Source organism: Melopsittacus undulatus, chromosome 4, assembly GCF_012275295.1.
Source record: "Melopsittacus undulatus isolate bMelUnd1 chromosome 4, bMelUnd1.mat.Z, whole genome shotgun sequence".
Lineage (NCBI taxonomy): Eukaryota > Metazoa > Chordata > Aves > Psittaciformes > Psittaculidae > Melopsittacus > Melopsittacus undulatus.
In genome coordinates, this window is record NC_047530.1 from 14,652,384 (window position 1) to 14,676,436 (window position 24,053).

The window sequence follows — 24,053 nt, forward strand, 5'->3', positions numbered from 1 at the left end:
GGGACATCTGAGAGGAAGGATGAACAGTAACTGTAAAAAAGCTGATTGTTAAAAACAGCTGAAATACTGCACAGCCCAATTCACCTTCTACTTGATATATGAGGAAAGTGAAATCCTTTGGAGAGAGGGACAAGCACTGTAGCACTTCCAGACCCAACTATCCAGTCCCATTCCACAACCCTGATGTTTTTTTTCTTGTAATCACATCTCTTTTTGCCACCAAGGCCCCTTTTCCCCTAAGCACATCTCTACTGTGATTTTACTGCTTTGACTCTGCCAAAAGCACCTAATGCTAGGAAAGAGAGGGGCTGCAGCATCCCTGCTCCCTCCCCAGCAGCCATGGACTCTCCCTGAGATGCAGGATATGATGAGCCACTTGCCCTCAACTCCCTTTGTAAATTGATAGGGAGGGAAAGGAAAAACCTATTTACAAAGTATCTACCTTAAACAAGCAGAAAGATGTTGGACAGGAGAAAGAAGATTGCGCCCAGGTTTGGTGCACAAGGACTACCTCAGACACCAAGGAGATGATTTAGGACCCCCTAGATGGGCCATGCTGGCAAGCTGGCTGGCTTAAGGAGAGCATGGTGAGAAACGGCAGAGGTGAGAAAATAGGGAAAACCACTGCATGCATCCATACATCCCCCAGTTTTATGAGGTTTTTCCAACTGTTAGGAAAAAAAAGAAGGAAAAAAAAGAAAAAAAAAAAAAAAAAAAGAAAAAAAAAGAAAAAAAAAGAAAAAAAAAGAAAGTGAAAACCCCATAGCAAATTTAGCAAAACATGTCAACAATTTGTGTGTCACAGGCAAGGCACACTTGCTCTCCTCACTGAAAGACTAGGCATTTTTAGAAACCTTCTTTCGCAAAACCTGCTGGTGGGCCTTTTGTTCTCCTTTCTAGCACTAAGTACTCACAAGCATCCTGGAAACTCAAAACACAAAGGGGGAGGGGAGCCCATTTTTAGGCAGGGAGGACTAAGAGTGTGTCACCATGTCTCTGAGCTAGATGTTACATTCTCCAAAAACCATATGCTGAAGATTGCGAAAACAAAAGAGGCAGCAATGATAAAGGGAAGCCTTATGTTCAAGTACTGGTTAGGTGCACAAGATTAGAAATTAGCTCACTAACCACTTTTTGAGTAAAGGCTTTAAAAGGATAGGATTTCTCCTTCACATGAAAGCAATGAACTGATAGCTATTCATTACTGAATTACTCATTCAAGATTTAAAAACAGCAGAAGTACAAATCTTGTCGTCTTCTGTCTTATCCAGACAAACTGCAGGGGTAAGGGTTAGAGCATCGCATCCGGGATTGAAAAATACATCCCATGGGTTTCAGATTAACCCCCACTCCCATGGGGACCCGAGCTGCCCTGCTGAATTTGAGCCAAAGATTTACTGTCCAATCAATTCGACATATCCCCAGGGCATTAGAAGCTTAGTTATGGAAAAGATGGGTCACTCACTAAAGAAATCAGAGGAAGGAAAACAAGTGTATGTTTGCCAGCAGGATTATACTCCCGTTTGGACAAGAGGCTGCCTGTGATCTGAGCCTCTCAGACGACAGGACAACATATAAAAACCCTTACAGAAGCAGCAGACACACAACAGACCACATGTAATGTTTAACATCCGCACTGCAAGCAAGATGTACCTGCACATAAGCATAATCCCAAAGGATGTCACAAAACCTACTAGACACCCCCAACCAGCAAGGACCTGAGCAAGGCACCCACACCAGCCATGGCATGCTACATTTCTGTCTCCCCATGCAAGCGTGTCAAGAAACAGTCATGCATTAAACTGCTCATGTCAAAACCAGTGCTCATCATCAGACACAAAGGAGGTGGACAGACATCTCTGTGCCCAAGACTGACGTAGCCAGGCAAGCTGTCTCCTGAAATAGCTCCAATTCCAGCCTCCTCCCAAACCTGGCTTCAGTTTCAGCTGCAGTTGCTCCCTCCCAAATTGTTCCTCCTTAAATAGTCTCCCTTCCTCTTTCCTGGGGGAGGATTTGCCCTGCGGGATAACAGCGGGCTGTACAACCAAGAGAAAGCTAAAATAGACCTTCGCTAAGATTATCATCCCACTAGCAGCTGTATTACAGTGAAATGCAACCACCTGGAGGATTAATATATAGATGCATTAACATATAGACTGAAATTTATAAATAGACTGAATACTTAATTTCTGCAATGTATTCCCTGGAAAGGAAGAAGGTGCGAGCATGCACAAAATAAAGAATACACCACCCAGGCAGAACAGCCATGCATGCCATAAAGCATTCCCCTTCATCTGCAGCACCAACACAGGCTCCAGTCAGTGAGAATATAGAAATAGGAAGGAGCTAACAATGTTCTTGACACTTGCCACCCAACGCACCAAACCACAGCTAATAAAGCAAAGCAAATAAATATGAGAGGCATTTTGAGGCCAGAAAGCACTCGAAGCAGCAGAAAAGCGACTGCTTCAATATCCTGAATGAACAACATTGCATGAATCCAAAGTCTTTCCAACTGGTTTTCAGAGAGGTGGCCATCAGAGTCTGGCTGCTAACAGGTGTTACAGATAAAGCACTAAGTGACATGGCAAAACTAGCTGTAAATGCTCCTGCCATGTGAATCTGGTAAGTGGGGAAAATAACCAGCCTGAATTATCAAGGTTACCTTTGGAAACACCAACCCTCCCTTCCCATTCACCAGAGATAATAGCCACAGAGACTTGCTGCAGATGGGGAGTTATGTATTAAGCACAGCTATGAGAATCAAACAGTTTGTGCTCAAGTTGTGGTTCACCACTGAAAAAATCCATCTTAGGGAAACGAGAGAACTTGATGCAGAATCAGACAGAGTTATCTTCAAAAGTCACACTGTTATCTGCTTTCACCTCACAGCTGCAGTACGCTGTGGCAGGACATGATAAATCATAAAGCCATCCTTAGCAACGCGAAGGCATCACATCTATAAAATAGCCATTTTGTGTAAGAAAGCAAAAAACACGCAAAGGAAAAGCAGCTGGTGATATGGGAAAAAAAAGAGGGAAAAAAAAGAAAAAGGGGAGAACACTTCCTTGACAGGATTTATTTTTAAATGATGGTTGCTCAAACCTGCTTGGGAAATTGGTATGGCAGGAGTATCTCCTGTGCAAGAAGATGAACGGTGACTCAGCAGGTAAAAGCTGTCAAAAACACGTCCAAAATTAGAAGTCAAAAGGAAGAACTATAAATTCCTCAAGCAGTGCTGCTTTGTGCACCGGTTGGACGCTGCAGAGATGCTCAGCGGAACAAGCGGGGAACCTAATCCCCACTCTGAGCACCCACAGGGGGTTCATCCTTCAGGAGCCACCAGAGGCAATGGGAGCTTTGCCACCAATGCTGGCAGGACCCCCAGCACCCTTGTGCTGTGAGAACCACTCTGGATCCCATGTTTGCCCCAAACGCAATGCATGAGGAGATCCCATCACTGCTGCATTTCAGTTATGATGCTAAAGAGCCTTGCGCCCCCAAAGCATAACCCTCTCCAGCGTTCACCCCACTTTGCCCATCACTCTGGAGAAGACAGGAGCAAGACTTTTTAATGCACACTCAGACAAAAATACCTCTTTTTTGCACTGCCTTTTTTTTTCCTAAATAAAAGCCAAGCAGCCCAGCCAACATGGAAGGCTGGATAAACACTCCTCCTTCCCTCAACAGAAATTACAAAAATGCCTTTGAATTTGTTTTGGCAAGAAACAATGTTTTTTATGAAAGAGCTTCATTGAAAAGTCACAATTTGGAATGTACTCATCTATTCTACATATTTTTAGAAGTTCTAATTACCACCTTAACAGTATTTTGACACAGTTTATGGTTTGTTAGATGGTATTGTGTGCTACAACTGCCAAATACACCTTTTGGAAGCACCTCATTGTATTAATGCTAACTGTGGGGTTTGTGCTGCTGAGTCTCATGTTGGCAAATGAAAAATAATAAATTAACTCCATTTGGAGAAAACTCTGCCATTTATAACCCAGCAATTAAGAACAGATTTAATTTTAGATACTGCTGCGTTCTTCAGCTTATCAAGTTATTCAGTACCGACACTGGTACTATCAGTACATGCCCAGTTCTTTAAAAACAGACCCAGGCCACTTTCTCACCCCTTAAATTAGCAGTTACAGAGATGAGAAGTTAACACTGCTTTCCTGCCTCCCAGGAGCTGCAGCATATGCTCTTTGCTGAAAACAAATAAATAAATAAAGAGCACACAGAGCACACACTAGTATTCCTACAACGGAGCAAATTATAGCAGCCAGGGGCACATAAGGAGTTAACAACAAAAACCCCAAATCATTGATGGCTTGTGGCAGAGCTGACTGTGTTTGCAAACCATGGAGTGCAGACATTTTACGGGTGATAAAAGCAGACTGAAGCATGACTGGAGAGATGCCCACAGCCCTGTCTCCCTTCCCAGGGCTGGGCAGTTGGGTGGCAGGTAGGACATAGAGAAAGAAAAATGCTGTTTATTTGGCCATGGCTCCGACAGTGGCAAGGTGATGATGCCCAAGGAGGTCTGGTGCTGTTGACAGGTCTCCAGATGGCACCAAGGGGATGGGAGATTGCTGGCTACATCCCACAAGGGAGAGTCAGAGCAATCTAGGGACCAGCATCTGCATCTCAGCGACAGTGGGGCAGCCCTTGCTGGGAAACAGGATGTGCCTTCATCACCTCCTGTGGGCATGTGGCAGCAAATGCTGTGACCACCAGCAACCTCTACATCTTGAAAACAGTGTCTCTAGGCAAGGGAAGAAAAGATAAATAGGAGCCAGGGAATGGGAACTCCCCTTTCCCTGCCTGTGCTTACGGTGTCACCAGGCTCCCTGCCATCTCCAGCAGCAGGAGACCCAAGATGTACAGCAGAAAGGGATACACTTGGTTGTGGCAGCAGTCCAGACTTTGAAAGCAAAATTAACACATGCAGCAAAGGACAGGTTGTGAAACCATTTTCTAGTGATGGCAGTGGAGGACCCTGGCAATCACCTGAAACAATAAGGTGACAGGGCAACAGTTATTTGCTATTTCCGCCGTTAATCAGAGCAGCATCGTTAATCAGAGCAGCATCGCAGCCAGGACAGGCTGCAGGATCCCCAGAGATGACCTGACTAAAGCAAGATATGTTTTGGCCACACACACGCTGTGGGGCTTGCTGCAGGAAAAGTAAGATGATGCTTTGGCTTCTTGTCACACGGGAGGCCAGAATGGGTAACACATCAAGAGCTATGTGAAAACAGACACGGGGTTTTGTTGACATGAAGATGATGAAGCTAGTATTCACAACAGGAAGCCGTAATGGTGCGGTAAATACAGTTAGCAAAATAGGTACATGATGGCCCCTGAAAACCCAGTGCCCAGCTGGGACAGCGCAGCAGCACTCACAAAGAAGCATCAGATCAACTCAGACCCTGGGAGAAAAGCTCTTGGCATCCTCAGGACCATGCCATGGGTAAGCCCAGGCAAACACATGATGAGGACTCAAAAGACAAACCCTCAGAGAATTTGCCCATCCCAATGGAACCTTCACCACATCCTGTCCTCTTGCCATGCGTCCCTCTCAGGCAAAAAGCACACACAAAAGCAAACAAAATTAAATTAAACCTTGGTTTTTATAGGGTTCCCTCTTTTTATACAAAGAAAAGACACAACCATCCCCAAGCACATTTTTATTTACTGAGATCCCAGAAGCCTCATTTCCTGCTACATCCCTCTTGAAGGCAGAGTACTGCTACACTAATTGTAAGCCTATTGAGAAACAGGCTACCCTCTGCTTTCAAACTGGAATTAGTTATGCTCAGTCTGACCTTGCATTATTTTGGAGCGCTGCAACACTAAAAGAAAATTAGAGCGACTTGTTAAACCCTTTGAAAGGTAAAGCAACCTTACTGCTCCAGGTTCACATGCAAAAAAACAACCAAAACAAAAGCCAACAAAACAAACCAAAATCAAGCTCTTAAATCATGACTACTGCTTTGATGTGGTAGGATTTAGCCTTGCATTTTAAGTTAATTCATTTCTCATTCACTTGAACAATCACACTAGATTTAACGAGCTCTCCCTATGAAAACTTCAGCTACAAAGAATCGCATTTGCTTATATTACACTTAGGAAGGAAATCCTAAAACATTGCACACTTCTTAACAGCCAGATTACTAGTTTTCAGGCCTCTCTGCTATATGCATTTTTAATCCCTGTGTATAATAAAGCAAAGTGTAATTGTACAGGTAAAATGAACCAAAATATGCACACCAGATGGAAAAAAAACCCAACAAAACCAACTTGATTATGCTTTGTAGAGCTGGCAACTAATGGAGCTGGAAGCTGAATTCAGCTCTGCAGGCACTGGCAGAGGAAGAAGGTGCTGCTTGGTAAATGAGGAGCTTCATCACCTCACAGCCTCAGCTCATGCTCCTGTTTCTCCTCCTGGTCCCCTTCATGGAGACGCAACAGGTTGCGTATGGGCAATACATCCTTGCACTTGTTCATGCTTGCAGAGCGCGAACAGGCGAGATCCCAGGCTACCATGCAACTGCTTGTCCACATTGACTTCACATTGTCCCTTGGTGCACGGGAATTACACTCAGCTCTCTGGACTGGCTCTCTTAAGCCATCTCCTAACCCATTAAGCAGGTTCTTCGCTACCAACTATCAGCAGATTTCATCCCCCTGGTAAACCAGACACTGCCACCCTCATATGAAAGCTCACACCCACTCAAAAAGCAGAATTCATCGTGAACCACTGATCACCTCTGGAAAGCCCCAGGTAAGGTGGGCACTGCCTTAACTCTGCTGTGAGCACTGCTCAGAGTCACAGTCCTAGGCTTTCACCAAGCAGCAACAAGACCATGGGAAGCAAATCCCAGCAAGTGGGACTGCAGGATGAGATACAGCTGCAGCTCTGCATCCAGGGCTCAACATCTGCACATCATCCCTATTTCTACCAACCCTGGATCATCCAAGAGCCATGCGCGCAGGGAAGAAAGGTCCATGTGCCAGGCTTTTGCAGTCAGGCAAGTTTGCAGCAAGGAGCTCTGCCTCTCTGGAGCCACACCATCCTACACTGTCACCCCTACTCCCCAAAAGCTTTTGCCACCACGATCTATTTGTTAACTCAAGACTATCTTGATTTGCCTTCACAGAAAGCAGAGATTTAATAACACAGAGTGTTTTCTCCAGATCGAGGAGACTGCTGCCAGATTTAATGGTCCTAGCATGATCAGAGAGGTTGTTCCCATCTTCCACCAGTGCTAAGAGGCCAAATTCAGCAGGATAAAGTCAGAATAATTACATTCAAAACCTCAAGAAGTTGGGGTTTTTTCATCTGTTTCACCAGTGAACCAGACTCATCCACTGGAATTAAACTCAGCTAAAAGCATCATTGGCTTCAGCAAGGTGTTTCATCAAGCAGCAGACTACATCCTTCTTTGTTTCATCCTCAAGGTGGGACTCTTACATTGCAATTCAGGCACAGGGTTACAAGCCTGAATGATGCTGAGGGAGACTGAGAAGGATCCAGCATGCGAGCATCAGCTGCGCACAGTGACAGCACTGCTTTCCCACGCAGGATGGGGACAAGAGCCCAGGAATGCAAATCACTCAGAAGTGCTGTCTCCTGGGAAAATCTTTAGCAACTTTCCTTCATTTAAAAAAAAAAAAAAAGAAAAGAAAATAAGCAAACAAAAGTCACCCCAGAGAAGGCACATCCTGCTGAGATGTTTTCTGCAGGGGGTGCAAGCAGTGAAAGCCTGGAGAACACTTCACGTGGATATACAGCAATGTAAACAGCTGTGCCAAGACTCAAGCTGCAGGACAGGAATAAATACATGCAGGGATAAGTAAATATTAGAAGCGCCCTGCACACAGGTAGCCCAGGCACATTTCAGAGGTAGAGGAGGATTTCCTTCCCCACCTGCCATATCTAAGTCAGGGCATGGGAAGCCCAAAGCCTCAGCACAGCTGGGCTGCAGCACAGACTGGGCTCTGTGCCTCTTGTGTGGCAGGACCCCCAGGCCCCCCCAGGTACTACACATCAAGAGTATCGAGTGCTCAGGGTAGGGAGAGAAAACATGAACTATTTCTATGTTAAAAACAGAAAACAACTGAACATCAGTGCTCACATCCAGTTTGTCTTTAGGAGGGATTTAAAGCACTTGGGCTTCTTCATTGCTTAATCCCACACCACACTTCCCTACTACCAACCACTATCGAATTATAACAATGCAAAAGCATCTGCCCACATTTTTGCAATTATTTCATAACCAGCAAAGAGCACCCTTCCCTTTCTGTAGGGTTAATCAAAAGAACAGTTGCCAAAATGCTGAGAACACAGTCAAACAATAGCTCCTCTGATGAAATTCCTCCACTCCATAGAGAAACCAGTATCCTCCAGCTGCTGTCGCTTGTCCAGAGAGATCTGAGTGTTTACCCACTCCCACAAAAAAAATGGGGAGAAAACAAAAAAATATGACAAATTGAAAGATTCAAGTGCAGCTTTCAGAAAATTAATGCAGAGCCCTGCAATATACCTGCAACACAGAAGTTTGATTAATGCTCCATTTACTTTGTGTGAAACAAACCTGGGACATCAGTGGAAGGAGGACAACACCAATTACCTGTCCCAGGGATAGAGATTTGCTATACTTACCAGTACACAGACCACTTCTGGAAGCTCCATCCCTCTAAATAACTCATTCTCAGTGGAATCTCTCATCAGTCATTTATAAAAGCCAGGTAGCTGAGCTGGACAGCTAAATTACAGAAGCTATTATCCACATATGCCTGAATACAAGTAGACACCTTTATTTATAAACGTTCTCTGCCTGACCGAGATTTGACATCGGCTACAAAAAGCATTCAGCATCCAACTGACTGCTTCAGAGCAATGTTATGAAAGGTTAGCACACACAGTCCAAGAAGACACCTTTACACAGTGCTAAGAGCTATTGTTAAAAGAATTCATGCTGCCTCGATGACTCTTTTATCCAAGCAAGTTTAAGTAATTGATTTCCTGAACACACTCTGCTGCACACCCTTGCCTCTTTCTACTTGTACGTATTCAAATAAACATTTTTCCCTAGAACCAATTCTAAGACATTTAGAGTATTTTTCGGTTTATTAAGTCTACCCCTCTCCTTTCAGACCTCCCGGGTCTCTGTGCTTTCCAAGCTGCTGCTTCTTGCTTCATTACCTTTAGGCTCACCCCGACCTGCAAGTCACACGTTCCATGAAAGGGGGGAACATGCAGGTTATACAAGTGCAAAGGGACGGGGGAGGAAGATGGTAGCTATTAAAAAAAAACCAAACACATTGATTGCTCACGTTTAGTTTTCTTCAGCTCTAAGTGGCAACCTCTGATGACAGAAGGTAAACAAGTCCATGGCAAAAGCGTGAATTTTGCTTTACATTGACAGCATCCCCAGGAACAGCACATGCAAACACCCCAAGCAGGGCTCAGCTGGGCAAAGGAAGATTTTAAGTATACATATGTTTCCAGCAGACTCCTGACTCCATTACAACATGAAACAGAAGCTGGCACTTCTGCCAGGGCATAGAGATGTGACCCAGCTCCCCATGGAGCTCCAAGGACTGTGCTGTGCCATCACAGAACTGGTGAGGAAGAGCCTTACTTGCCCTGTTCCTCATTTCTTAAATAAGGCTGATCAAAAGCATCCTCCTTTCACTCCCAAAAGCACTCTTCCTGTGCGCAGCACCTTCACCCCTTGCACCCATCCCTCCCACCACACCCAAATCCAAAGCACCAGACTCACCAGCACAGCACTGAGCCCCAGCACCACTCTCTGGCTAAAACTCCCAACAGATAATAAAAATCAGAGGGCTGACAGCAACAGGAGCAGCCAAATAACCTCAGGCATCCCTCCTCACAGCACCAACCAGCAGCTCCAGAGAGGCTTCCCAGGTCCCCCCTGAGGGGCTGGTGGATGGGATCCCCATGGAGCCACCCTTGAGACCCCAGCACCAGCATCAGGAAGGAGCTGTGTGCTGCCTTTGCTTTGTTGAGTAAGTTGTTATGGTTACTGAAGGGTTTGGGTTTTTTTTCCCTCTCTCCTCTTTTTGAAAGAATTCTTATCAGTTTAACACAATTCCGCGAGTCAGTAACAATTGTTATCTCAGAAGGTCACTCAGGTAGTTTTAACACCACATTTCATCTATATTCGCATTATCTGGAGGGAAACAGCCTGAGGACTTTGTTGGTTGTTTTTTTAATAATCCACTTTGGAACTGTAAGATTTAAAAGAAATACAAAGCTACCAGAACCAAGCTGAGCCCATGAGCAATTTGAACACACTGGGGAACAGACAGGGGAAAAAAGGCAGAAAAATCACACTGAGGTATGCTGCATGAGAAACAAAGGGACTATCCCAACAGGAAAACTAGGAAAACCAGGGAAATGTGCGAGTATAGACCACAGCTGCTGCAGAAACACTATGTTCTGCTTGCAAATGTCAGATCAGCCAAGTTTCTCCACAACAAAAGTTGCGGGTTTTTTCCTCTACATTTCTCTCCTGATTTTCTTCCTTCTTCACTTCCCATGACAGACAGAGGGCAGAAGGAAGGGGACAATGGGAAAAACTTGTGCACTTGAGAAACAAGAACTGACCTGTGAGGTTCAGGGTTGGTTTTTTTTTTTTTCAAACACAGATAACAAGAAAAAAAACTGCAGAGGCATGGAAAGAGTTTTAGAACATTTCAAGCTAAACCTGGTCAAATGCTGTTTTATTCACCCACTGGATTATAACAACACTCAAAGCTCATGCCCATACCCCCAGCAGGCAAAAGTGTAAGAAAAGAGCAGGAGAAATAAGTAGTTAAAAGTAAGGCAGGTTTGTGGTTTGTCTGAAGCAAGTTCTATCAAAAGAAAGAAAAGAGAGCAAGAAAAGGAAAAGAGAAATCTGGAACTAATTACTTGCAAGGATCAGTAACAGAGGAAAAGTTTTTTAAAGCACCCGGTGCTTCCACTCCAGGGCTGCCCTGCTCAAAAGCAAAGAGCAGGGCAAAGCTGCTGAATCCTGCAGGTGACACTCACAATATTAACGTTACTTTAAGTAAAATAGTATCTTCAGGCATGATAGCTCAACACACTGGGCCATGTCCAGCTCCTGCAAGCATCAGGGAAGACTTGCTGGGATTGCAGCACAAGCTGCCTCAGTCCTTATGCAACAGAGACACCAGCACCATCCATCTGTACCTCTCATAACAAAAGTCCCACACTCACAACACAAAACCAACCATGGGTTTCTTGAAGCATGATACTGCGAACAGAAGAAAGTCTTTTTCTGCTCCATGGCTTATTTTTATATATGAGAAGTTTTCTGCATTAGAGGTCTGAAAAGGGCAACAGCCATTATTGAGGGTAGCAAAATACATGGTTATCACCCTGTGTTCCACTCAGAGACTGAGTGGACACGGATTTCACCAGCAAGCAGAGCTTTTGGTTATGCCAGACAGAAGCTCTGAAGAAGGTGCTGTACTGCAGGATCTTCACAGCTCTGCAAGCATAGAGCCAGATCATAAAAACCATACTATAACTCTGACACCTTCACCAAAATCTTTGATACAACCATACCAGGCCATGGAGCCACCGCATGCAAACATAAATAAACTGCAAGCTGTGAATCAGGCATCAATGCTGATAAATCCTTTGCTTGCATCTCCCCTTGCCTCAGACAGACGGGCTTGCCTCCTGCACAGAAAGGCTAGCAAAAGCCCAAGCCATGGCCACACACAGGTAACACCTATCACGTACAAAGCAAATGGGGTTGCTGCCTCCAGAACTGGTCATCCCACACCAACCAGGCTCATCTTCTGCTCTCTACTCAGAATCAGAGCAGACTGAATTGCACGGCCATCACACAGTGGGTGAAACCAACCTCAGCTCTCTGCTCTGAGAAAAACCCAGCTTGGAATTCCCATGTGCCAAAAAATGCAACTCCCTCTGCCCGTAAAATCCCTTCCAAAGAAATGCCAGCATCACCTTCTCGAACAGGGAAACAATCCCAGCCTTGTTTTGATGAGATCCTGACCTTCCATTTAACACATCTTCTGCAGAAGAGGAAACAGTGCACAGGGGAAAGTCAGGAATGGATCTGCTCCCTCCACTTTATTTGTAACTATAGGGGCCAACATGGAAAGCCACCAGTTTGGCTGTTTGCCATTGCCAAACTCACACTCAGCAGTGATCTCTGCAAATCTCTGGGTCTCCGTCTTAGGACCAGAGCACTGCAAAAATAAGCACACAATTTTTTAAGAGAAAAGGGGTGAGCATGCAAACTTGTGCATCCTCTGTATGAGGGCTTGCAGCCTCTTTTAGAGGCTTAACAGCTCCTGCATAACCAAGAGTTAGTAAAATAGTAATGGCCTTGTTTGTTCAGTGAAAATAGAAAGAAAATGCAAAGGGCACATGCACACAATCCATGTAATGGCTCATCCCAGCTGCAGTCCTTGGTGTCAAGGCCCACTCCCACATTTCTGCACACAGAAAGGGTTGATGACTTATGACATGATGATTTAGGCTTTGCCATGGGCTCCAACATTCACTTGGCACCATGCAAGAAGTAGGGAGAAGACTGGAGCGATCAGGTGGTAAGCCCAAAACACAGCCCAGCAGCCACTGTAATACATCAGCTCTTTCATCTGATCAATTCAACCCTGAGGAGCTGTCAGCAATGACCCCTGCAGTTCGGATGCAGCAGTAAGTGCAAGGGGTGCCCTTTCTCCAGACAGTTATCTGCAGTAACATTAGACACAAGCACGAAGCTGGAGATCTAAAGCACTGACGAATACATCTTAAAATAAAGCAAGTGTTCACACTAATTACTATTTCAGTTACACTGACCACAAACATAACTCCCAGCTTAGTAAAAAGTTATTTAATTTGTGGCCCATGAAAGCAAAGGTGTTTTTTAATGGAAGATGAGAAAAAGAAAGGCCAAAGCTCAAGAAATCGTAGATGGGTGGCTAATCTAGTCCATGGAAACCTTCACCAACTGCTCCAAGGAAATTTTGGCTGACCATAGCATCAACTGTTTTAAAAGCAACCGACCCAAATGCAAATACATAAAATCCAAGTGGCAAGTCAGGCATGCAGCTTCATTCAGATGCTGAGGTCCAGCACACCAAAGGACCTAACTGTGCAGATGATCATTCACTGGCAATGGCCAAAGCTGCGAGCAGAGCACTTTCCCCCTTCATCCTCTTTATCTCATTTGAAGCAGGTGTATTTGCAAACTAGATTATTTTACCTGATGCTCTAGTTGGTTTTTATTCAGCTCCTGATCTAAAGCTAATGTTGACCTCTCCCATCAATCTGTACCTTGGCAGGTTGATGACTGCCACACACTGGCAACAATGCCCCATGTAGGTCCTCCCCTTCACATACAACCTCCCTGCACTCACTGTTGTGACGACAAGCTGGTCCAGACAGAGAACTCCTGCTCAGGTCTGACAACGCATTAAGTGATCTCTGCATCTTTTACATGCACACCAGTGGGATTTTTCCCAAGTGTAGCCAGTGGGGAAATTAACCCTGGCATGAGGTCCCTCGCTAAGCCCTGCATTATATGACAAAATGATTAAAAGGATACTACAAAGCACGCAAAACTCTCTGGGAGAAAGCAGCCCACCCATGGGCAGACCCGTTTGCACCATAGGATGCTCCAGGCAACAAACCACACTGCTCTCATTAGTTAACCTTTTCCTCTCTCCATCCTGTTTTAAGCACTGCTACCTAAAAACAGTTTTCCCAGGCAAGCTCTGCCCTTTGGGAAGAGGCACACCAGCCACCTCATGACCCCTGGGAGAGACCTCACTGTTCATACTGCTGGTGCTTTGGGAGCGAGCCACGGAGAGCTTCTCCCTCCTCCTCCGACTGCGAGGGACACGTGCCAGGAACCGTGAAGGAAGGCATTTCTAAGCAAACAGGAGAAGATACAGACGAGTTAAGCACAAGCCCAGAGGCATCTCCTCTAGGTTTCCAGCAGCAGGGCAAGCGAAGGGGAGCCTTCTTCATGCTGTGCCACAGGCCTGCCTCCAGCCAGGGCAAGTGAGAGCCAAACACTGGCCTGCAGCGCTTCCCACAGCTACTCTGAAAAGCATCTTTAAAAACAAAACTATCTTTGGATTGCAAGAGAACACTGGGTGTGTAGCCTTGCTCAAAGCCACTGGCTGACACTGCTCCTTACCGCTATATCCATCGCCTTGCTGCTCCCCAAAGGGCCCAGCACAGATAGTTTTTAGCCCTCAAGTTTGCAAACAAAACCTTAACAAGATGTGTGGCAGCAGCTCAAGCAAATACATGCAGATTAGAAGAACCAGTGTCCAACAGCTCAGCCTATCTCTCCATTTAAGAGTCCCAGCTCATGATTTTTAATGCACAGAGCTGGGAGGGCTGCTCACACCCCTCTCCAGGTAGGGACAAGTGTGGAAAAGGACCACATGATGCCAACATCCAGCTCTGCACTCAGAACTTCTTATTGCTCTCACTGAGCAGAGGGATTAGCTCCTCATCCCATCATCCTCCTCCTAGGATACTTCTTGTCCCTCCGGTCCCTGCCACAGGGTAGCCCAGCTCTTGCACAGCCCAGGGGCACTTCCGCTACAGCTCAGCATTGCAATGCACCAGCAAGCCAAGGAAAACAAAGAAAAAACTGTGAATCACTTTCAAACTGGGCACTGGGATGACTTTTCCATCAGTGGGGGTCACTGCATGGTGAAGGGGTAGCAGCTTTCCAATGAGCTGAAAGACTACCCGCAACCAGGGTGGCATCCACAGTCATAAGGCTGGAGCCACAACGACCCAAGGATACAAGAAATGAGGAACATGTAATACCTTTTAATAGACCAGCTGGTACAGTTGGGGGGGAAAAAAAAGAAGAGAGAAACCACAACCACACAAGCCCTTCTCTGACCTGGTGCACCTTCGTGCTTGGCCGTTTTTCCAGCTGCATCACTTGGTCTAATTAAAGACATTACAGATCCCTACAACCCATGTCTCTTCCTCCAGCCAGTCCTTCCCAGGACAGGAAATCTAGGTCATTTTGATGTTCTCATTGTGAAACTTGACAGCCTGCTGAAATGACACAAAGATTTTGGCCTTAACATGTGAAGTGGTTAATGTCCTGTGCACAAGGCAAAGAAAGCTTCAAGACCAGGAGCTTAAAGCTGTCACTCTGCTAATATCAGTGCAGGTGGGTGTCTGGATGGCCAGAGGACCCACAGGAGACTTCAGGCATCTCTGTCAGCCAGCAGAGACCACAGGAGTGAGGAAGCCATGGCAGCTCCCAAGCCAGGACTGGTGGGTCTGGATGTGGGACTACTCCAGAAAAACATCTCCAGTCACACCTCCGGCCATCAGAGAGGGGATGCCCAAGCAGGTGAGATCAGAAGCACATCCTGCACTCAATGCCAAGAGCCTATGGGCCACAGTTCATAGATACAGCAGCCCCACGTCTCCTCATGAGGTCTGCACCCTGTGGGGTTGCCATGCCTGGTGCTCCTTGGTGCCTCAGCCCCAGGTTCTGTTCCCACTACAGGGTGCATTGCGCTCCTTCCTGACCTTTAGTGGTGGCTTGGAGAAGGTCGCCACGTCCTGATGGCTCCGAGCAGCTGGGACCGAAGCTGCCCAGTGAGGCCAGGCTGGAAGGAAGGAAGGAAGTTATAGCAGGCTTTTAAATAGCACTATGTAATACCTAAAACTTCTATTTCTGTGCAGGGATAATATGGTTTCCATATTCTTCTCCATGCATGGCAGGCCAAGCCATTTGCACTCAAACTGAATTAGCAGCAACCTACATTCTTCACCAGTTATACCATTAAAGCCGCCACATAGAACAACTACAAGCTGTACACCTCAGCTAATGAAAAAACATATACAGATTTCCTCCCATGGTTGCTTCTCACTTCTGTTTTACCTTTATAAGCAAGCAACACCTTTAAGTGCACTACAGATCACAGGTGGTCTCGCAGTCATCTGCACAGCCCCACACACTACATGTAGTCACCAAATCTCCAGTGTGCTCTGAGACACCAGTGTAGATTTCTGCAAGATGCCTCTCATCTGCGGAGGGCAATGTGGTTATATACACCCCTCCATGCTTGAGCAGGTACCCGCAGTAGCACAGAAGCAGCAGGGTTCTCAGGGCTTTCTGAAGGTTCACAGCAGAACCACACTGGGTTTTCAATGCTAACTTGGAGGGCTATCATTATCAAAAATAACATTGCAGTTGGAAAAAAAATAAATGGAACTCTTTCAAAATAAATATACTTGCTTCTCCATGTCAATTAACTGTTAAAAAGAGTTATTTTTCTTCCTTGATGTATTCCCCACCTCATCTGCATATAGCAGACCTCTTATGTGGAGTCTATCAGGCAAGAACTAGCTGGGCACCTTTGTTCAGAGTTTTTCTCCATGCTTGGTCCACACATACCTAATAGCTCATGAGCCCACCTCCACCAGCCAGTGGGTATTTCATGCTCCTTTTGGGCCCCCTCTTGACCCCATTTGTTGGTAATGATACTGCCAGGGATGGTGCCCATCCACCAAGGAACACAGTAGGGCTGCTCCCTCCTTCTAACGGCTGTGAACTTGTGATACATTCAAGTCTTCCCAAAGCCCCAACAAGGCTGGGGCAAGCACCAGGTCCTGCACATAGAAAACAACTTGCCTAACCCACTGTTAAGTCAATTTGGACACTTCTGCCAGCAAATCAGACCAGCACGTTGCATTCAGACTGGTGTTGCTTAAATCACAGTGACACCCCTTACCAGACAGAACATTTCACCCATTCATCCACTGAAGGTGAAGACCTCATGTCTTAAACAGCCAGCTCCTACATCCCATTTAGGCTGCACAACACTGTCACCCCACAGTCTGTCACACACCACTATTGCTGCATCCCCAACATCTGTAAGAATGCTGGTGGGGTACCTTCAAGCAGGGAACCACCATTTCCAAGTCAGCAAACTTCAGGAAAATGTAACACAAGCCATATCAGCCCCCAGCCTGGGAGGGAATCAAGCCCAAATCAGTTACGCAAACAACAGGATAAAAACAGTGAAAAGTAACACAAGGTTACATTATGCCTCTGCTTTTCAGGGCAACTTGGTGTGATTCCACTGTCAGGCAAGCAAAAAATGCCACACTGTAAAATGAGTGCCAAATAGGAGCGATTTGAGATATACAGGTGTTTTTAACAAGAAGGGAGTGTTAACATTGGAGACAAAAACAGTTTTTCTGAGAGTTCTTGGCTGCAAATCTCAGCTACATTTCCCTCTACTGCAAACAGAACTGCCCAGCTCAGAGAAGCACATCCTTCTCTGCAGGATGCGTAGGTATGTCCATCTCATGGGAAAGCCATACAGAGGGGTGCCTGGTGAAAAAGAACACCCCAACAGACCCAGGTTTTGCTATCAGAGTTAAAAACGCCCTGGAGGAACAGCTCATATTTGGAAGAAACAACAGGTGAAGTGCAGCAGCTCTGCAAATGCGTTAAGGGACAGGAGTGAGGCTGGGTGCAAGCTTTGCTTGCAGGAGAAATCCTTGTGCCAAGTAAGGTCAGTGGGATTACAGGGGCAAGCAGGGATTGCTCGCATGAGTGGAGATGGAAAGGGCCCAACCCTTGGTTTCCAACCTGGCTTATATGGAGTGAATGCCACCACACAGGCAGCCATACATTACTTTGTATCTGACTTCAAGACAGTTTCCCTTCATAATTCATCTTTTCTGCAGTCAGCAGGTAAATCGCACCTCTAATGAGTAGGGGACATGGCTACTGCCAAAATCACAACTTGAATGGGAAAGCACAATACTGATTAAAAAAAATACCAAATTTGAAATGGGCTGCTCACAGTGACTTGTAGCAGGAATTGCAGCAACCCTGTGCTAAAGCCAGCAATGAGAAGCTGCACATCTATCCCAGGGCAGCTGAGTTTAGAGAGCATGCTCCCTTCCTGCTCCCCCCCCCCCCCCCGGGGCCTCCCCACCCAAATGGATGAGGTTTGGCCCTTCAGCTGTTTATAAAACCAGCAGTATTGCGCCCAGACACACTCGGCAGCATTCCTGCGAGCTATATAAGGGAACGGCCAATTCCAGCCTCGCTCCCCCGTAGCCAGCCCGGATCCCTTCACACCAGAGCAGCCCCCAGCTTGGTTTCCTGCAGAAGGACTTAAATCTGTCCTCAGTGGAACACGGCACTGTGCTGGACCTTGTCATCAAATGGCAGCACAAGGCAGCTGCCAAATCCTGCCGGCTCAGAGCTCTAATAGGGAACAGCTGGAGAAGGACCCTGCATTCCTCCCGCCCCATCCACACCAGGGGCTCTGTTCAGGATCCAGGGCTCCATTCGGGATCCGGCCGCCGCCAGCCCGCGAGATTTCCAAACCCACAAGATTTCCCCCTATCGCAAAATGCTCCCTGGCACTGCCTGGAAGCACACACAGCCCCAAAAGTGAGAACTCCCAGCATATCTCCCCCACCCCCCGGGGTTTTAAACAAAAGGGATGCTTTTCAACCGGCATGGGGGTTGCTGTGCCTTCTTTTGCTGCTGTTCTGTTTGGAGGGGTTGGGGAAACAGAACTATGCACTTCCAGGCAGATTCTGCCTTCCCTACTTTAATTTCAGCATTTCAGAAACTCTGCCTAAAGCAACTCGCAGCCCCACGTACATCTGCACACACACACTTGGGAACATACATGTTTGCAGTGCACACACACCCATAAACAAACGCGTTAGCACGCAACGCCATTCGCACATCCCTCGTGCCATTTTCATCCTGTTCCAACTCCAATTACTTCTGCGGAGTTGAGTCACTTGTAATGGGGTATAAATAAACCCGAAATACACTTTCGTAGCCACGCACGTCCTCTGTAATGCACCCTGTATGTTCAGTAACACGGAGCAGGCTACTCGCATTTTCTTAGCGCTCCACTGAAACACAAGGGGGTATTCAGAGCCGCAGGGGAAAAAATGCGTCCAAACAGGATCTGAATGATGAAATAGGAATTGCTACACTTAAAAAAATAAAATTAAATAAAAATGGCATAAACCAGCTGCACAAACCTTTAGAAAATAACAGTTCGCCTAAGGTAGTGAGGGGCTGCTTCTGCATGCTGCAGAAAGCAAAGCAAGCCACGTTGCCCAAAAGAAGCCTAGAAAATCCAGACTCTACGTGACCTGACTTACTTATTTCACAGGAAACTGCATGGAAGGAGGAGGGGGAAGGGGGAAGGGAGGGAGAGGGGAAGAGAAAAAACCCCTCCAATCATTCATGCTACCGTAGTTACAGCACGCCATAGACCGGAGTAGTTTGCTGTGAAAAACCAAACTGGAATCAGCCATCAGCCGTTTGGAAAACAAAAATGTAAGGAGAGAAGCTGCAAACGCAATCAGGCTGCGGAGCCCTGGCTCCCGACCTCTTCCCTCGGGTGGGTTTTTTGGGTGGGTTTTGCGTGGTTTTGTATTTAATTTTGTCTGCGTCCGAGCACTGTCTGAGAAGGAGAAGCAGCAAAGAACACTCACCAGGGTTGTTGGCCTCCCCTTCGAGGATGTGGAGCTCGGTGCAGTCTGCCAGGGAGTGCTCCAGGCAGAGCTGGAGGAAGCGAGCTTGGGTCCGACTAACGCGTTTCAGCAGCGAGAGCAGCGCAACAGTCTGCTCGCACTCGTTCCAGCCCTTGAACCAGCCGGCCAACACGCCGACCTGGTCTCGAAACATCATGGTGAGCCGGCAGCCGGAGGAGACACCTCTGCGGGGGCACAGAATAAATAACCGGGAGAGCCTCCCCGCCCCGACGCCGCTTCCTCCCCTCCGCGCCGGGTCAGGGTTGAAAAATAACAATAATCGAAATTAGGACAAAAAATACACCAAACCCAACGGATCTCCTCGGCAGTCAAAAGGGTGGGTTTTGTTTTGGACGCAGCTTTCGGCCTGGGTTGGGTTTTGCTCCCTCTCTTCTGGCTTCGGTGCGGTGCTGGATTCCCTGATGGCGACACGGGAGGGAGGGAGAGGGGAGGGCGGCCAAAAAAAAAATAAAAAGGGAAAAAAAAAGGCAAAAAAAGGCAAAAAAAATGAGGAAAACCCCAGCGGCAGGGTCAGGGCTGCCCTGGCGAGGCGGCGGGGGCCTCACACCTGAAACAGAGAGCGGGGCGTCAGGGGGGCACAGCAGGAGGAGGACGAGGAGAAAGGCTGGCCCTCGGCCCTGGCACCGCAGCCTCCCCCCCACTGCCTCCTTCCCCCTCCTCCTCAACGGAGCAGATCTCTGACACTCCCAGCCCAGTTTGGGGGGGGGCACCCCACAGGACGTAAGCAACCCCCCCATGCACCCAGAAACTCTGGGGAGAGAATCCCCCTCTCACAGCATCCAGGCAGGGGGGGAGGAGCCCCCCTAAAACATCCAGCACGACCGGGGGGGAGGAGAGAGAATAAACACCCCCCCGCACCACATCCAGCACCCCGCGATAAGCATCCCCCACACACACACGGACCCGCATGGGGAGGGGAGCAAGCACCCCCATGCACCCAGCACCCCGAGTTGGGGGAGGGGGGCACACACAAGCAACCCGTCCGAAGCCTCCAGCCCCGGGGTGTCCCCACTGCAGCAAAGCACAGCTAAAGGGAGGGGGTGGGGAGGAATGAGCCCGTCCCCCCTCCCGATGCACTCACCTGGCTCGTCGGGGCCCCGGGGCGCGGGGGGGGGCGGCGCGGCGCCGGGGGGGCCGTGCCATGGCGGGGAGAGGGGAGGGGGGGAAGGGGACACGCGGGCCGCAAGCAGCAGCGGCAACTCCGCGGCGAGAGACTGAGCCCGGCGGCGCGAGAGCCCCCGCTCCCCACATGCCTCTCATTTGCATAGCGGTGACGTCATGGGGGCGGGGCGGGGGCCGCGCGCTCCGGTTCCCCCGCGCGCCCAGCCCCCGGTTGCGAACCCCTCGCTATAGGGTACAACCAACCCCCCCTCCGGTGTTGGGGGGGACCCGCCGTGCGGGGCGGGGCGGGGGGAGACCCGGCCCCTACCGTCGGGGCCGGGCCCGGCGGCGGATTTCCCGCTGGAGGAAGCCACCATCTAGTGGAGCGCGGGATAATGGCAGCGCTGCGTTCGCGGTTGGGGGCACACGGGCACACACACACGCACGCACACGCACACACGCGCGCGCGCAGGCGCACACACGCGCACACGCACAAACACGCACAAACACATAAACACGCACAAACACACACACACGGTACTTTCTGCGTGCCGCAGCGGCAAAAAGGGACGTTTTAAACGTGACTGAATTTGGTTGAGGCGTTCTGCACGTAGGGATGCTGAGCGGTAAATGCTACTCCAGGAATCCGGGGAGCAGGCGGTGGGGATGGATGAACTTAAGACTGAAAGCACCAACGGTGCCCAAGAGGGGCAGGATTTGTGTTTTAGGTTACTGCAGTCATATTTTATTCCGTTCTATTTTATTCTGGTTTAGTCTATTTTATTCTATTTTACTTGATTTTTATTTAGTTTTATTTTTCTATGCTATGATATTCTGCTGCATTCTGTTCCGTTCTATCCTGTCATATTCTATTTTATTTCAATATCCCTGCTATTCAAGGAATGAGTGATACAGGCATATCCAAGGGAAATAGAGGGGAGATGGGACCAAAATCAAGAATAAGCATTTGCAAGAAGACAGAAAATACTGAGCAGATTCTAACACGTTATAAAGCCTGAATAAAGGTGGAAAGTGGGTTTATTTGTGAATGTGGTAAATGTTGGGTCTGTGTATGGCTTGTGCTTCTGGGAACTATTGCAGCATTTCCTGGTACCTGTTGTGTTGTGGACAGGAAAGCTTGGAGGTAAGAGAAGTCAGCGGGTGGTGAAGGAGGGAGATAGGATGTGATTTTGGCAAACCAGGGTCTGAACCTCCGCAGTGGTGATGCCATTCTCCAAAAACAGCCATGTGTAGGTGCTGGAGAGAGGAAAACTCTGAGCTTGGGCCTCCTTTGGCTCAAAAAAGCAACACACATGGCTGAACCTGTTACTTTTTTTGGGGAAAAGATAAAGGCTGCCTGAAGCACCAGGAATACCCAGTCCCGTGCGCAGGAGCATCACTCCTACAGCAGGACCACAGGACAAGGATCACCAAGTTGCTTCCCATACATCAAGTGCAAATGGTCCATCTCACCCTACTTAAGAGTTTGCACATAACACACTTTAGCTTTCAGTATGTCTGGTGACTAATTAAACAGGAGCAGAGTTCCCTGCCAACAAACCCAACCATCTGCCTCATCCTCCAGCTCCATCCCAATAAATGGTCCATCAAAGAGCCCCTTTCCCTCACCTCGGTGCTGACAGTCCTCCCGCTGTCCAGGTGTCTGAGGGACAGCCCGCCGAGCTGCGAGGATACACCATCTGTGTGTGCGCGTCTGGCATGGGAATGCAGAGCGAGGCTTGTTAAACCATCGGCGTAAACAGCACAAGGAGCTCTGGGCAGAACTCCGTGCACTTGCACGTTGCTAATTTAAGGGTTGCCAAGCTTGCTTTGCTGATAACGCCTCTCATGTTTTGCATTTTGCACATCTAAAGTGGTAACAGCAGAGTATTTAGGGATGAAACATTGAATGCAGCCCTCTGCAAGGCCACATGGGTTGGTGAGGCATGGTGTCCCTCCACATGCAGAAGTCATGAATGAGTGAGAGTGAAAGGACTGAAGCCACAAAGTCTGTCTTGTGCCCTTGGAGACATTGAGAGCTGCCTGATAATAAACCCCAAAATAATCATCCACCACTCAGGACCCTACAATACCTGCTCCCCCGTTAATGTCCCCAGGAAGCAGATGTGGAGGAGTGAGATCCTGATGTAACAGCATATGCTGTGATGTTAGGAGGTTTCTATGGTAATTACAAACAATGTGTTTGCGGCCCATGGAAGAAACACCCTGCCACATCCCCAGCTGCATCCATAGGTGCATTGTGGGGCGGGCTCCCATGCAGATCTATGTGACCCAAGGGTTCCAAGCTGGCTGGAAGCCAATCTTCTTTCCTGCAGCTCATATGCTGGGGCAGAGGTACCCATCACCACCTCCATGGTCAATTCCCTTCCCCAAGGATGGAACACCCCATGTGCAGATGCTGTATCCTAGAAGCAGAGATGCCCCAGCTCCACACAAACACGAGGCAGTGGGGAAGCAGGATAATTCTATTTGATATGGCAACTCCTGGGGAACCTTGGGATCTTCACAGATCCAGCTGGAGCATTTCTGCAGGGCTGCAAGTCCCATGGCAAAAAGCAGAGGCCGTTAGTGGGGTTTGCAGTGTCCAGGCTGTCATTATTTGGCCAAAGCAGAACTGATGGCATGATCTGGCCTGCCTCCACTGCCAGCATGCCAGGGCAGCTTGTACAGCAACATCTAGGCATGCTCTACGTTTCTGTTTACCACTTGAGAGAGAAAACAAGAGGCCTGTGGTAATATCAGCCAAGCAGGTGGTCTAAGCAAATTAGTGAATCTTGATGGTTCATGAGTTCAAAGGAAGCAGTTGCTCATCTCTGGGGAAGCTATCTGATAGCACATTTAGCTGAAGAAAGGATGAGTACATCCACCAGCATACAATGGCCCAGATTTCCTAGCTCATGAAACCCAAATAATAGTGAAAATATCACAGTGAGCAGGCTGAAGTAGGTAAACATCCTTCCATTTGTTCCTAAACAAAGCAAGGGAGTTGGGCACTAGGATGCTAGCGTTTTCCTCACCTTGGGCAGTGAAGGGGAGCTGTATTATTCATGCAAATAAGCCCTACCAAAAGCAAACACAAATAAAAAAATAAGAAAAGTTAAACAAGAAAACCTACATATTTCCAAATTAAATGCAGCAGCATTAAAAATATGTATTTATTATACTCACAGTCCTGTGCCCAGTCTCAGGTTCAGGGGTGACCTTGGGTCTGAACTCACCATGAGAGGTCACAGATCTCTCCTGTCTGGGAGAAAATAGAAGAAAGGGCAATCCCAGGCCTGGAATACCTAATCTACATGCACTGCACTCT

At 47.7% G+C, this 24,053-nt stretch overlaps 1 protein-coding gene across 5 annotated transcripts in view; it reads right to left on the bottom strand.

Annotated features, from left to right (window-relative positions):
• Positions 1 to 20,746, bottom strand: part of SAMD4A (sterile alpha motif domain containing 4A) — a 98,268-nt gene extending 77,522 nt beyond the window's left edge. For 3 of the 5 annotated variants that reach the window (XM_005152341.3, XM_031051877.2, XM_031051875.2), the window contains exons 1-2: positions 20,703 to 20,746; positions 19,562 to 20,168 (exon numbers count right to left, since the gene is read on the bottom strand). In XM_005152341.3, coding sequence (XP_005152398.1) covers positions 19,562 to 19,757 — 196 coding nt within the window. In that variant the 5' untranslated portion in view covers positions 19,758 to 20,168; positions 20,703 to 20,746. Of the gene's footprint in view, positions 1 to 19,561; positions 20,181 to 20,702 lie in introns of those variants that run through there. The other 2 variants (XM_005152340.4, XM_031051876.2) reach the window with 2 other exon arrangements.
• Positions 20,747 to 24,053: the final 3,307 nt, after the last annotated feature.